Source organism: Sciurus carolinensis, chromosome 8, assembly GCF_902686445.1.
Source record: "Sciurus carolinensis chromosome 8, mSciCar1.2, whole genome shotgun sequence".
In the NCBI taxonomy this organism is placed as follows: domain Eukaryota; kingdom Metazoa; phylum Chordata; class Mammalia; order Rodentia; family Sciuridae; genus Sciurus; species Sciurus carolinensis.
Window position 1 is genome coordinate 147010447 of NC_062220.1, and position 12031 is coordinate 147022477.

The window sequence follows — 12031 nt, forward strand, 5'->3', positions numbered from 1 at the left end:
AGCTAGCCTTAGCGATTTAGCAAGGTGCTAAGCAACTCAGACCCTGTCTCTAAATAAAATACAAAATAGGGCTAGGAATGTGGCTTAGTGGTTGAGTGCCCCTGAGTTCAATCCCTGCTACAATAAATAAACAAACAAACACAATCAGATAATCATAAAATAAATAAAAGAGACAGTTAATGCTGTCCTAGAGATTGAACCAGGACCTCATGCATGCTAGGCAGGCAGTCTGCCACTAAGCTACATGCCCAGCCCTTTTTATTTTTGAGACAGGGTCTCAGTGAACTGCTGAGGCTGGCCTTGAACTTGTGATCCTCCTGCTTTAGCCTCCCAAGTAGCTGGGATTACAGGTATGTGTCACCATGCCCAGCAGATTTTTTAAATTATTAAATGTCACTAACAAATGACACAAAATGAAGTGAGGTACTACTTTTTTTCAGTCACAAGTCTGGTTCCATGCCCAATCTAGAGGAAGGGAGCCACCTGAGTTTAGTTTCCTGGCAAATGAGCCTCTATCTATCTATCTATCTATCTATTTATTTATTTTGGCCCTGGGGATTGAACCCAGGGCTTAGTGCATGCTGAGCACACACTTTATTACTGAGCTATACTCCTAGTGCAGATAAACATTTGTACAGAACTTTAAGTGGTATCCTGCCCTGTGAGTCCAGCCATGGCCAGAATGTAACACTTTAAAACCAAGGGATGTGCCCCACAATGACTAGTATTTCCTCTGTGCTGGACCCAGACCTCCATGCCTACTTGTAACCCACCCACTGCTCTTGTGCAGGGGACATTTCACCAGTACAAAAGGTGGACTCAGGTAGATTATGAGACTTGTCCAGAAATGAAACCTCTGCTTTTTTCCTTTGCTTAGAAGTGGTGTCCATCTGCAAGTGGAAGACAAGACCACAGTTCACTAGAGGTTGCAGTCAGGCTGAAGCAGAGGTCAGCATTGGAGCCAGGTAGAATCTCCACATGCTCTTGCTCTTGCTCACCTTGCTGTAGGACCGACCTGGAACAGGACTTGCAGTTTGTATTCCTGCCTTGCTGCTGCGGCCCTTAGAGACTGTTCCTCTGCAGGCTGCCTTTGAATGTAAAATAAATAAATAAGCAAACAAACAAACCAGGCGACCCACACGAAGGATGGATTTCAGGTGCAGGAGGTGCCCACGCTCAGGCATGGGAGCAGGCCCCAAACCCTCGGGCCAGGAGTGTCCTCTGTTTGGGTGGCAGCTGCAAGGTGCCATGGCGATTCCTGTGTACACGTTGCCCTCTCCTGCCCTGCATTTGTGGCTGGCTCCCCTTGTCCCGGCTCCTCAATGAACCTTTGTCCCTCTGTAGCCGTTAGTTTTGGCTCTTACAGCCTGTGGGACCAGGCCCAGAACCCAGGACAATCCAACAGAGACTGTTCTTTAGAAGAAAAAGAACTGGAGTCTTGGAGGAGAGACGAGGCTGGTCATTGTTCCTCCACTCACTTGTTAAAGACAGCCACTTACTAACCATTATCCTATCTGGGTCTCATGCACAGAACTGATTCATTTGGACTCATTTGCAAGTTGATGTCTGTCTGTGTGGTTAATTGCCTTTCCCAATTAACTGGAGCTTTGTATGTTTCTGAACTGTGTCTGATCATTTTTCTTTGCTTTTTTTGGCGGGGTGGGTACCGGGGATTGAACTTGGGGGCACTAGACCACTGAAACACATCCCCAGTCCTATTTTGTCTTTTATTTAGAGACCGAATCTCACTGAGTTGCTTAGGGCCTCATTTTTGCTGAGGCCAGCTTTGAATTTACCATCCTCCCACCTTAGCCTCTGAGCCACTGGGGTTACAGACATGTACCGCCACACCTTTTCTTTGCTTATTTTGAAAAAATAATATATTCCTATGTTACATTTAAACAAGACAAAGCAATAAGCAGTGAAAATTCCTTCCTACCAGTCCCCATAACTCTCTAGTTTGTTTTTCCAAAGGCAATTGCAGATATCAGTCACTGTTACCGCTTTCTCGTGTGTCCTTCCTGAGATTGACTGGCTGTCTATCCTCCTTACTCCCCTTCTTCCTCCCTTCTTGGGTGTCTGTGTATGTTATATACCCCCCTGATAATACAGGTGGGGTTGGGGTTGTAGTTCAGTAGTAAAGCACATACTTAGCATGTCTGAGTCCCTGAATTTGATTCACGGCACCGCAAACAAACAAAATTACAAATGCAAACCATACTGTATACCTTGTACCTTGTTTTGTTTTGTTTTTTACTTAATTATAGATTTGGCTTCTATATCAGCACATACAAATGTTTTTTAATGACCCCTTAATGTTCCACTACATGAATATATCACAGTGTTTGAACCAATCCCCTCTGGCGAACATCTAGTCGTTTCCAGCCTTCTGCTTCTATGAACAGTGCTGGAGTTTAATGTACTTCTGTGTATGTATTTGTGCCCATGTGCAATTGGATCTATAGAATCAATTTCTACAGTTTGAATTGTGGATCAAAAGGATGTGCATTTAAAATGTTGATAGACAGTTGTAAGCGTGCTCTCCAACGAGGTTCAGAATCATTTCTGCCCATCATAAGCCCCCAGTGCCAGCTCAGTGATGAGACCTCTCTCCCCTGCCAGTGTTCTGAACCAGTTGGGAAATATGACAAAGGAATTAGTTTTGGGCAACACTCTTCACAGTAACCCAAAGGTGGAAACATCATCAGTGGAGGAGTAGACAGACATGTCGTCTAGCCACACAGTGGAATATGATTCAGCCATAAAAAGGAATGAAGTTCTGAACCTGCTGCAACATGGGTAAACCTTGAAAATATGTAGAACCGTGCGTGTGGCGCAGTGGTAGAGTGCTTATTTAGTGTTTGGGAGGCCCTGGTTCAATGCCCAGCAGCACACTTTTTAAAAAAGGGAAAGAAAAGAAAATACTGTGGTAAAAGAAAGAACCCTGACACAAAGGGCCACATGTTGTATGATTCCATTTATATGAATTGTCCAAAAGGTAATAGGGGCGACTGCTAACAGGTGACAAAAACAGTTTGGGAACTAGGTAATGGTGATGGTTGTATAACATTGTGAACATATTTAGTGGCACTAAATCATATACTTTAAAATGGCTAAAATGGCAAATTTTATGTTATATGTGATTGATCATGATAAAAATAAAAAGCACCAGCAGATGATGGCCAGAATATTACCGTTATTGTTGATCAAGCTGAGGGTGGGCTGGTGAGTTAACCCCAGGCTGACTTTCTCCCTCCATGTCCACTCTGCAGAGCAGAGCAGGGTGAATATGGGCAGCTCCCTCTCAAGAAAAGAGGGACACTGTGCATCTTGTACCTTGTTTGGTTTTGGTTTTCACTTAATAATGCCGCTTATAGATCTGGGCAGCTCTGCCCAGTCCCTCCTTCTGTACTTGCACTGACACCCCCTCCACCTGTCTGTGGGGAAGGGCTAGAGATGCTTCGCTATTGGCCGACTGCCCACGTAGCCTCAGTAACAGTAGGGATGTGCTGTCCAGAGCGTACATGATGGAGTGAACAAATGAATAGCCCCTGAGCCCTCAGCATGCTTCCTTTTGGAGAGCAGGTTTGACCAGGAGTTAGGTTCCAAGTCTACCTGGGACCCACAAGCTCAAATCTGTGACCTGCTCCTGCCCTCCCTCACTTTGCTGCCCTTCCCTGTTTTACTAATTATCTAGCTTGGCCTGCACAAGTCTTGCAATTTAATTTCCTTTCATTCCCAAATAGTCTCTTGCCAGATCTCTGAAGAATTTATGGTTTATTCACTCGGTCCAGCAAAGTTTTGAGAGGGACCTTTGTTGTCCTTGTGAATTTCCTGTTTCATGTCCAGAACCTGCCTTCTAAGAAGGGTGGCCAGGCAGAGTGGTGTGAAGACTTCTCTTCATGGAAACAGTGTTGATTTAAAAACTGGATGTAAAGGCATTTCTTTTGTAGCGGGCACTGTGCTGGCAGCCCCAGGATGAGCTGGAACTTGCCAGTGACCTTCCCACAGGGCGGGCAGGGAGGCTTAGTGTATGGTAAGTCCCACCAGGATCATTGTTCTGATGTCAGCAGGGGCAGGGTTGGGAGGCAAAGGCTGGCAGAGGACTTCAGGGTATTTGGGGGAAAGCTCGTGGTCTCAGAAAATTTCCTCAGTGTCCTGGTTATGCTTTGAAGAAGGAGTGTATTTGGACTGAGAAGCGTTGTCCTCCGTAGCATCTGGAAGTTGAGTTTTGCTGTGCAGGGTGGGGGCAGAGTCTTAACTAGAGAGACTTTCTGGGAGCACTGTTCTTGGCTCTGCCAGGGAGCAACTCCCTTCCTGCTTTCTGGAGCGCCCTTGAGGAACCATGTAGAGAAGCTTCTCCTAGTTTCAGGGGAAACTAGACTAGAGGTCCTCCATGAAAAGGCTCCTGTGGATGTCTGCATGGGATATGTAATGTCTCCTCTTCCCTCCCTACTACACACAGTGCATTTGAGCATCTTGAAGGCCAAGGAACCCTTCAGGAAGGAGACTTGGGCCCATCCCGGCATTTGCTATGTGTGTTGCTTCTTCAGATCTTGATTTGGACTTGCTGTGGCGGCAAGGAGATCCGTCTTAGGTTTTGCCTTTGCATTTGGGCTCATTTCTTTGTGTCTGTGGAGCGCCACCTGTTGGCTGTGAGGGCAGCACAAGCCTGGAGTGATGGAAGTTCTGAAATCCTGCACTTCCTGCTGAAATGGGACTGAACTTGACATAAACATCGGGGAGCAAGGGGAATATTTCATCAAGCCGGGAGGAAGAAGCAAGGAATCCCCAGACTCACCCTGTCAGGATTCCTTGTTAGCCCATACGGTTGAATTTCTTTACCTCCCGCTCCGGTCGTGCCTAGCTGAAGGTACTCCAACTCTGAGAAGCGGCTCTGTGGCACACCAGCCCCTTCGCCTAAGTATTCGACAGAATTGGGGTTGGATTTTTTGTTTGTTGTTTTCTTTCGATGCTGGGGATTAAACCCAGCGACACTTTACCACTAAAGTACATACCTAGTTCTTTGTGTTTATTTAATTTTGAGACAGGGTCTCACTGAATTGCCCCGGCTGGCCTTGAACTTGTGAACCTTCTGCCTCAGCCTCCTGGGTTGCTGGGATTGTAGGTGTCACTGCTCCAGCTTTGAGCTGGGTCTGTGTCAGCCGGGTGGTTAATTCTTCAGAGCCCATATCAGGACACCAGCAGCCACCTCTTCCCCAAAGTCCCCAGCTGATATCAGTGCTCCACAGTCATCTCTGGGAGGCCAGTGCCTGGTCAGATTCTGGTGCTGCTGAGCACGTGGAGTGGCTTGAAGTCTCGGCTTCAGATGAGGAATGAGTGTCAATTATGGAAAAAGTTTTTGTTTTTCTTTTGTGTGTAAAAGGGTGAAAGAAGTAGGATTTATTCAAGTGTGAAGAATAGAAATAGAACTCTGGCAGGGGCAAGAGGGGACCCAATGGGAGTTGCCACGGTTGGGTTTTTTTTTTTATTGTTGTTGTTTTGTTTTTTCCTTAAGGAAATAAAGAGACAAGAGCAGTTTTATTTTATTTTGTTTTCTAGAACCACCTGCCAGACCGGCCAGGTGTCTAACTGCTTGAGAACCTCTCCTGGGAGGGGGAGGGGGTTGCCTTTTTCACGGTGGAGGCTGTTAGCCTCTGGTAGGCTCTGCCTCCAGCCTTGTCTGCTTGGCCACCGGGGACTTCACTGCCCTGGCCAGTGGCAGGCAGTCGGAGCCTTAGCTTAAATGCTGCTTCCTCCCGAAAGCCTTCTTGATTCTCCGACTGGGTTGGTGTGCCCCACAGTGCTCCTGGCCCCTCCTCACCCTGCCTGCTCAGCACAGGCCTGGGAGGCGAGGGCCCCACTGCCTTGCCGTGCCCTTCCTTGGTTCTCAGCCCCACACCACAGAGTAGGTGCTTGATACTTGTTGAGCAAATGGGAAGCACCGAAGAAGGGAGCCCTTGGCCCCACAACTTTGGGGGCTTGCAGGCACCACAGGGCTGACCTGCCGGTGTCTCTGCTGGTGGACACAAGTCACCTCCCTCTTCCATCTGTGCAGGAGGTGCAGCCACCTGGCAGTGTGGCAAACACCAGGACTTCTCAAGTCAGAAGTCAGCTTTCAGAAATAACTAAAATCTAATCCTGGTTACTCATAGTTTTTTATATTTTCTTTAGGGTTCACCAGGTGTGCGTGTATGTGAGAGAGAGCGGGTGGGGGATCTATATGTATGCACACATGCACACTCTCATTCAGTCCTTAGTAAAATCCCCTGGAGGCGGGGCATTTTATTTTGATTTTACCAGGGAAAGGTTGTGCCAGGACAGGTGGGTGCCTGTTTAGCTGGGGTGTGCTGTGCGGGCGAGGCTCAGAGCCCCAGAACTGCGGTGACAGGTCAGTCACATGGAGGTGGACCAAAGGAGTCTTTGGAGTGGGAAGCAAAGGAATCACAAAGGGTTGTGATTCTTCTGAGGTTCCTGATCCTTTGGGCAGAGGCTGCCGCTACTTGTGTGTCCCCTACATGCAAAGAATGTTCCATGAGGGCTGGGGAGATAGCTCAGCTGGTAGAGTGCTTGCCTTGCAAGCACAAGGCCCTGGGTTCGATCCCCAGTACCGCAAAAAAAAAAAAAAAAAAGAATGTTCCATGACATGTCTTCTGTGGGGGTGAGTTTTCTGGCCAACATAATCCAAAGCCTGGGCTCCTTGATGTCTTGAGTGGAGAGGTAGAATACCCTGGGTTCAATCCCACACATACCCAAAGAATGCTTATTACTTGAGGGCCTCTTTCCAACAGTCCAGCTGCTGCCTGGTTGCAGGCACACCTCTGCCCTCCCGGGGACTTTCTGAATGGGTTTGGAGAAGAGTTAAGGCTGTGGCCTGTGATGAGGTGGATCACTCCAAACCTCCTTTGATACAGATCAGAAATAGCACCTTGTCCATCTTACACCATCTGAACAAGAACCCCTCTGCCAGTTGTCAGAGGTGACTCCTGGTGTCGCTCTTGAAACACTGAATTGCCTGAGAAGCCTGCACCCTCCAGGGAGCTTTCTTTGCTGACTATTAGCTTGGTTTGCAAGTGCTTATAATTTATTCCAGTAAGAATGACTAAGTAAACCCATTCTTGGTAGCAAGAGAGCTGCAGTCACACGTGTGTGTGCACCTATGCTCAGACATCACTGCATCGTTGTCCCAGAGGCTGACTAAAGCTGAGAAGGGAGGCCAGACCAGCCCAGAAGAGGTGGCATTGGAACAGCGTCAGGAAGGCAGAGCAGAGGCTGGGCCTTCCTTCCAGAGTGAGGACACAGTGTCAGGGGCTCTGAACAGGAGGGACTCCCACGTGCCAAGGTCCATAGGACATTTGTTCCTGGATTGCCAGTGCCACCCCTAATCGTTAGAGTCTATCTTCCACTTCTTCCGGGAATACGTGAAGGGCACTTGCAGAGCAGGTTAACAGCAAGCAAGGAACGTTACTGAAAGCATTGCCCTCTTGTCGGTTCAGGTTTCTAAGTCCTGTACCAGGAGCCACCTCTGAGCAATGCAGAGAGGTCCCCTTCTCAGAAGGCTTGATATGGGCAAATGGGGACCAGGAACAAAGGAAGTGGGTCAAGACCAGAGGAAAGGAACCTAGTTTTCATCCAGTGGTCAATAGATTTCTTTTTGGTATTTAATTTGGAAAATGTTACAGATAGGCAAAAGTAGTCCAAAGAGTTAAGTGAACCCTCGTGGTATCAACTGCTGCGTATTTATGTCCTCCATGCCCTGATGCTTTCGCCATCGTGCCCTGTTCCTACCCCATATGCTCTGAAAACTCCTGAAGTGACGTGTTCTGTCGGGCCCAGCCTGTGGCTGGTGATGGATCCATTGAGAGTTCCGGGGTCCAGAACAACAGGGTGGCACTGTTTAATTTCACTTCATTTTCTGAGAAACTACTGAGTCTCCCCGCTTTGTCTTCTCTTTCAGTGGGAAGTTGGTGTCTCCAAAGTGGAAGAATTTCAAGGGCCTGAAGCTCCAGTGGAGAGACAAGATCCGACTCAACAATGCCATCTGGCGGGCCTGGTACATGCAGTGTGAGTGCCTCGCTGCCTGGGTGTGGGGCTGTGGGGCCTCCAGTTCTCTGGGGTCAGAGCTCTACCCATTGGAGGCCCGAGCACCTCAGGGTCCAGAACCTGCTCTGGGGGCATTGTGTTCTAACAGGAGAGTCTGTCAAGCAGTCTGTGGAGATGGGAAGACCAAGCCAAATCCCAGGGACCTGGACACTCAACAGTGTCCAGGCACAGTTGACTGACAGCTCAGTCTTGGAGGTACAGATGTATGAGACTATTGTTCACAGTGTAGTGTGCTTAGTAGCATGTTAGACACTTGTGCCCAGAGGAAGAGGAGTGAAGTCAAGAGGTGACGTTTGAGAAGCTGGGAAGTGGTTCTCATTTTTGGCAGGTCTGAAATGCAGGCAACTGGGCATGGCTGCACACACCATGATCCCAGCCGCTCAGGAGGCTGAGCAGGAGGGTCACAAGTTCAAGACCCATCTGGTAGCTTCGTGAGACCCTGCCTCAAAATTTTAAAAAATAAGTAAAAAGAACAGGGGTTGTAGCTCAGAGGTAGAGGACCCCCAGGTGAACCTCAGTACACACACTCAATTTTTTTTTAATAAGATGCAGGCACAACTATGTCCTGTTCCCAGGGGCCTGGATGCCTGAGAACCTGGTGACTCCAGCTGAGTGGGTGAAGCATGCTAGCACAGGCCACCTCCCTCTCCATGAGCTGATTCTCTTTCCTGCTCACACATTATTGTCAGATTCTTTGCCTTGCACCTGGGTGGCTTCCAGGAGAAGAAGGGAGGAACACCCTAGAAGATCTCATCTTGATAGGAGGGATTCTTGGTGCAATGACAAAGTCTCACCTTCTTTCCAGATTTGGAGAAGCGCAAGAATCCCGTGTGCCACTTTGTCACCCCACTGGATGGCTCTGTTGATGTAGACGAGCACCGCCGGCCAGAGGTACTTGGCAAGTGATCATGGTGGGCTGGGAAAGGGAACTGCCCTCACTTCCCAGGATAGACTCTCTGAGGGCTGGGTTCTGTAGGGGAGGCTGGGGACGAGGCAGAGGCCCATACTGTGATAGCAGTCATTGTGAACTTAGGAAGACTCAAGTGGCCTCCAACACCCTCTGGCCCAGTTTCGCTCCTCAGGCCAACCTGGTGGAGACTCATCCTCTCCTCTAGTGTAAGTGGGTCCTTCTTTTGGAAGTTATCAAGAAGGAAGCCTGGCTTCTTAGAATAGACATCTTTAACAGTTACAGGGACCTGAGATCTCTAGATACTGAGATCAAGAAAGAGCACCTTTTTAAAAAGCTAGTTGCCCAACAGTATTTTTAGTACATTTATGTAAATTTTAAAAGTGTGCACTTGTGATGCTATGTACGCATGACATGTCTAGAAGGGCATATGGATTCGTTTATTATTTATTTATTTAGCTGCTGGGGATGAAACCCAAGGCCTCATGCATGCAAGGCAAGTGCTCTATCACTGAGCTGCATCCCCAGCTCCAGAAACCTTTCAATAGAGGGTCCCTTTGGGAAGTGAGATTAGAGTGGGGGCCAGATAAGGAGGGCAGACTCTGTTTTCACTTTATTCTTCTTGTCTAAGAATGCCTTTCTATTCTGATAAGGCGGGGGTGTGATTTAAAGTCACCTAATGAAATAGTCCTGAAACTCTCAGGTACAATCTGGTATTGAACATCATATGGTTTCGTTAGGTATGATGGTAATATTGAAATTCTGTTTTAGCTGGTCACAGTGGCACACACCTATAATCCCGGCAATTGGGGAGATTGAGACAGGAGAATCACTAAATTCAAAGCCAGACTCCGCAGCTTAGCATGGTCCTAAGCAACTTTGTGAGACCCTGTCTCAAAAATCAATCCATCAATAAGTAAAATAAATAAAAATTAACAACAAACAAAAAAAAGAAATCCTGTTTTTAAAAACATGATCCTTCACTGTTGCTGACACACAGTAAAGGGTTTGCAGGTGGAGTGATGTGAGCTTGAAGCCTGAAGTCTGGGCCTGTTTTGGGCAGAGTGGGCTCATTCCTGAGTCTCCAGGGCCACAGGGAAGGCATGTGTCGTGGAAGGGTAGACTTGGTACTCTTGGGGTACCTGGTCCACCTGAAACTCTTGTGATCACCTGCTCATTTTCACCCTTTGGTAGTACAGCAGAGTCTACTGGAAAAGCACATATGTGGGTTACCCACACGTTTCTATAGCATTCCTCCCGCTGGGTCATTGATCCTGTGTCCCAGTGCAGAGCCTTAGGACCCAGACCATGGATCCTGCTTGGTTGTTCTAGGTCTTGAAATGAAGATGTGTTTTGGGGGCAGAGGGCCAGTTATAGCCCAGAAGAAATGGGATATGCTCTGTGAGTGAAGCTGTAGCCAGGCGGCGATGGGGTTTCCTGAGCTGGTTTGCCTGAGGCCCACTCTGAGTTTTGGGTACTTCAGTGTTTGCGGGTTGAGTTTTGCTGATTTTCCAAGACAGCTCTTTTCATTGTAGCCTCTCTGTTACAGGCCATCACCACAGAGGGGAAGTACTGGAAAAGTCGCATTGAGTTTGTGATCAGGGAATACCACAAGTGGAGAACCTACTTCAAGAAAAGGGTATCTCAAAATGAATGAATGAATGCAAGAGGCGTTGGGCTGGGGCTCCCCCAAAGAACGTGTCCAGGAAGCCACTGTAGGAGAGGAAAGGAGCACAGCCCCCATTCAGACACTGGCCCAAGGCTCTGGGCTCCACACTGGTCCACCGGAGGGAGAGCATCAAGAAGGAAAGCAGGGACCCAGCGTTCGCACCCTAAGTGGGGGCCTTCAGTTTCCTCAGCTTTGAACAGGGCTGTTTCTCATACAGACCCTGGTTGGGAACCTGCTTTTTAACCACTTCCTGGGCATGGGAACAAGCAGGATCCCTCTCCTCGCCTGCCTCCCAGAGAGATGAGACCTGGGTGCTTCCAGAGGGTCCACTACCATGGCAGGGATGTGAAGCTGGGCCCTCTCCCTGCCAGGGTTCTTGGTGACCCCCTTATCCCACTCGTTTTGTCCACAGCTGCAGCAGCACAAGGATGAAGACCTCTCCAGCCTGGCCCAGGTGAGCGTTCCTGTGAGCCCTGCCGTGGGACACGTGTGACTGCCTAAGGTGGAGATAGGTCCAGCTGAAGACCTGGGATGAAGAGGAGGCAGCCGTGAAGGACCAGCTGAGCAGCCTGGGAGGCACTGCTCCCTGTGTGTCCCCACCTCCACTCATCGTCCCAGCGTAGCTCTGTGCACAGTGGGATTGAGGATTCTGGGTTCCACTACTGCCCTTTGATTCTTCCTCCCCCTGTTGGTGGTAGGATGATGACATGCTGTATTGGCACAAGCACGGGGATGGCTGGAAGACCCCAGTGCCCATGGAAGAGGATCCACTGCTGGACACAGACATGCTCATGTCAGAATTCAGTGACACCCTCTTCTCCACACTGTCCTCACACCAGCCGGTGGCCTGGCCCAACCCTCGGGAAATAGGTAACCCCAGCGCAGTCCTAGAACAGCTGGCGTCTCTCCACCAGGCCTCTCAGGGTCATCACTGAGCTGCTGCACGTCACTGGTCAAAGTTAGGCAGAGAGGAAGATAAGGACCAGCAACCTGCTTAACTGAGGACCACTGCACTGAATGGGGTGGGGACCACAGACAGTCTTACTGCAGCAGCTCTCATTCCCTTGGTACCACTCTGAGACTAATGTACTATTTCTGATAACGGTCCTCTTAGTCAGGGACACATGCCAGTACTGAGGCCTGCAGATCAGGGCATGTGACTCTAAAGAAAACTGGAGCACTCCTGGACCTGACCTCCCAACCAGAGACCTCCAGTCTTCCAGTTGACCCCTCAGGGAAGATCGAAACTTGGAACTGGGAGAGAAAGTAGAGGGTGGCGTCTGCCAAGCTATTCGTGGTTTCCCAGGGGTGTCCCATTCCTATACTCAATTTACCCATCTTGTAAAAACTCC

At 48.8% G+C, this 12031-nt stretch overlaps 1 protein-coding gene across 4 annotated transcripts in view; it reads left to right on the top strand.

Moving 5' to 3' along the window:
* The window catches only part of Mlxip (MLX interacting protein), a 53683-nt gene that overhangs the window by 28862 nt on the left and 12790 nt on the right, over nucleotides 1-12031 (top strand). For all 4 annotated transcript variants that reach the window (XR_007109768.1, XM_047560572.1, XM_047560573.1 and 1 more), the window contains exons 2-6: nucleotides 7958-8064; nucleotides 8909-8994; nucleotides 10560-10649; nucleotides 11092-11133; nucleotides 11378-11549. Coding sequence is in view for 3 of the 4 variants with exons in the window: in XM_047560572.1 (XP_047416528.1) it covers nucleotides 7958-8064; nucleotides 8909-8994; nucleotides 10560-10649; nucleotides 11092-11133; nucleotides 11378-11549 (497 nt within the window). In the remaining variant the exon portion in view is untranslated. The remainder of the gene's footprint in view (nucleotides 1-7957; nucleotides 8065-8908; nucleotides 8995-10559; nucleotides 10650-11091; nucleotides 11134-11377; nucleotides 11550-12031) is intronic.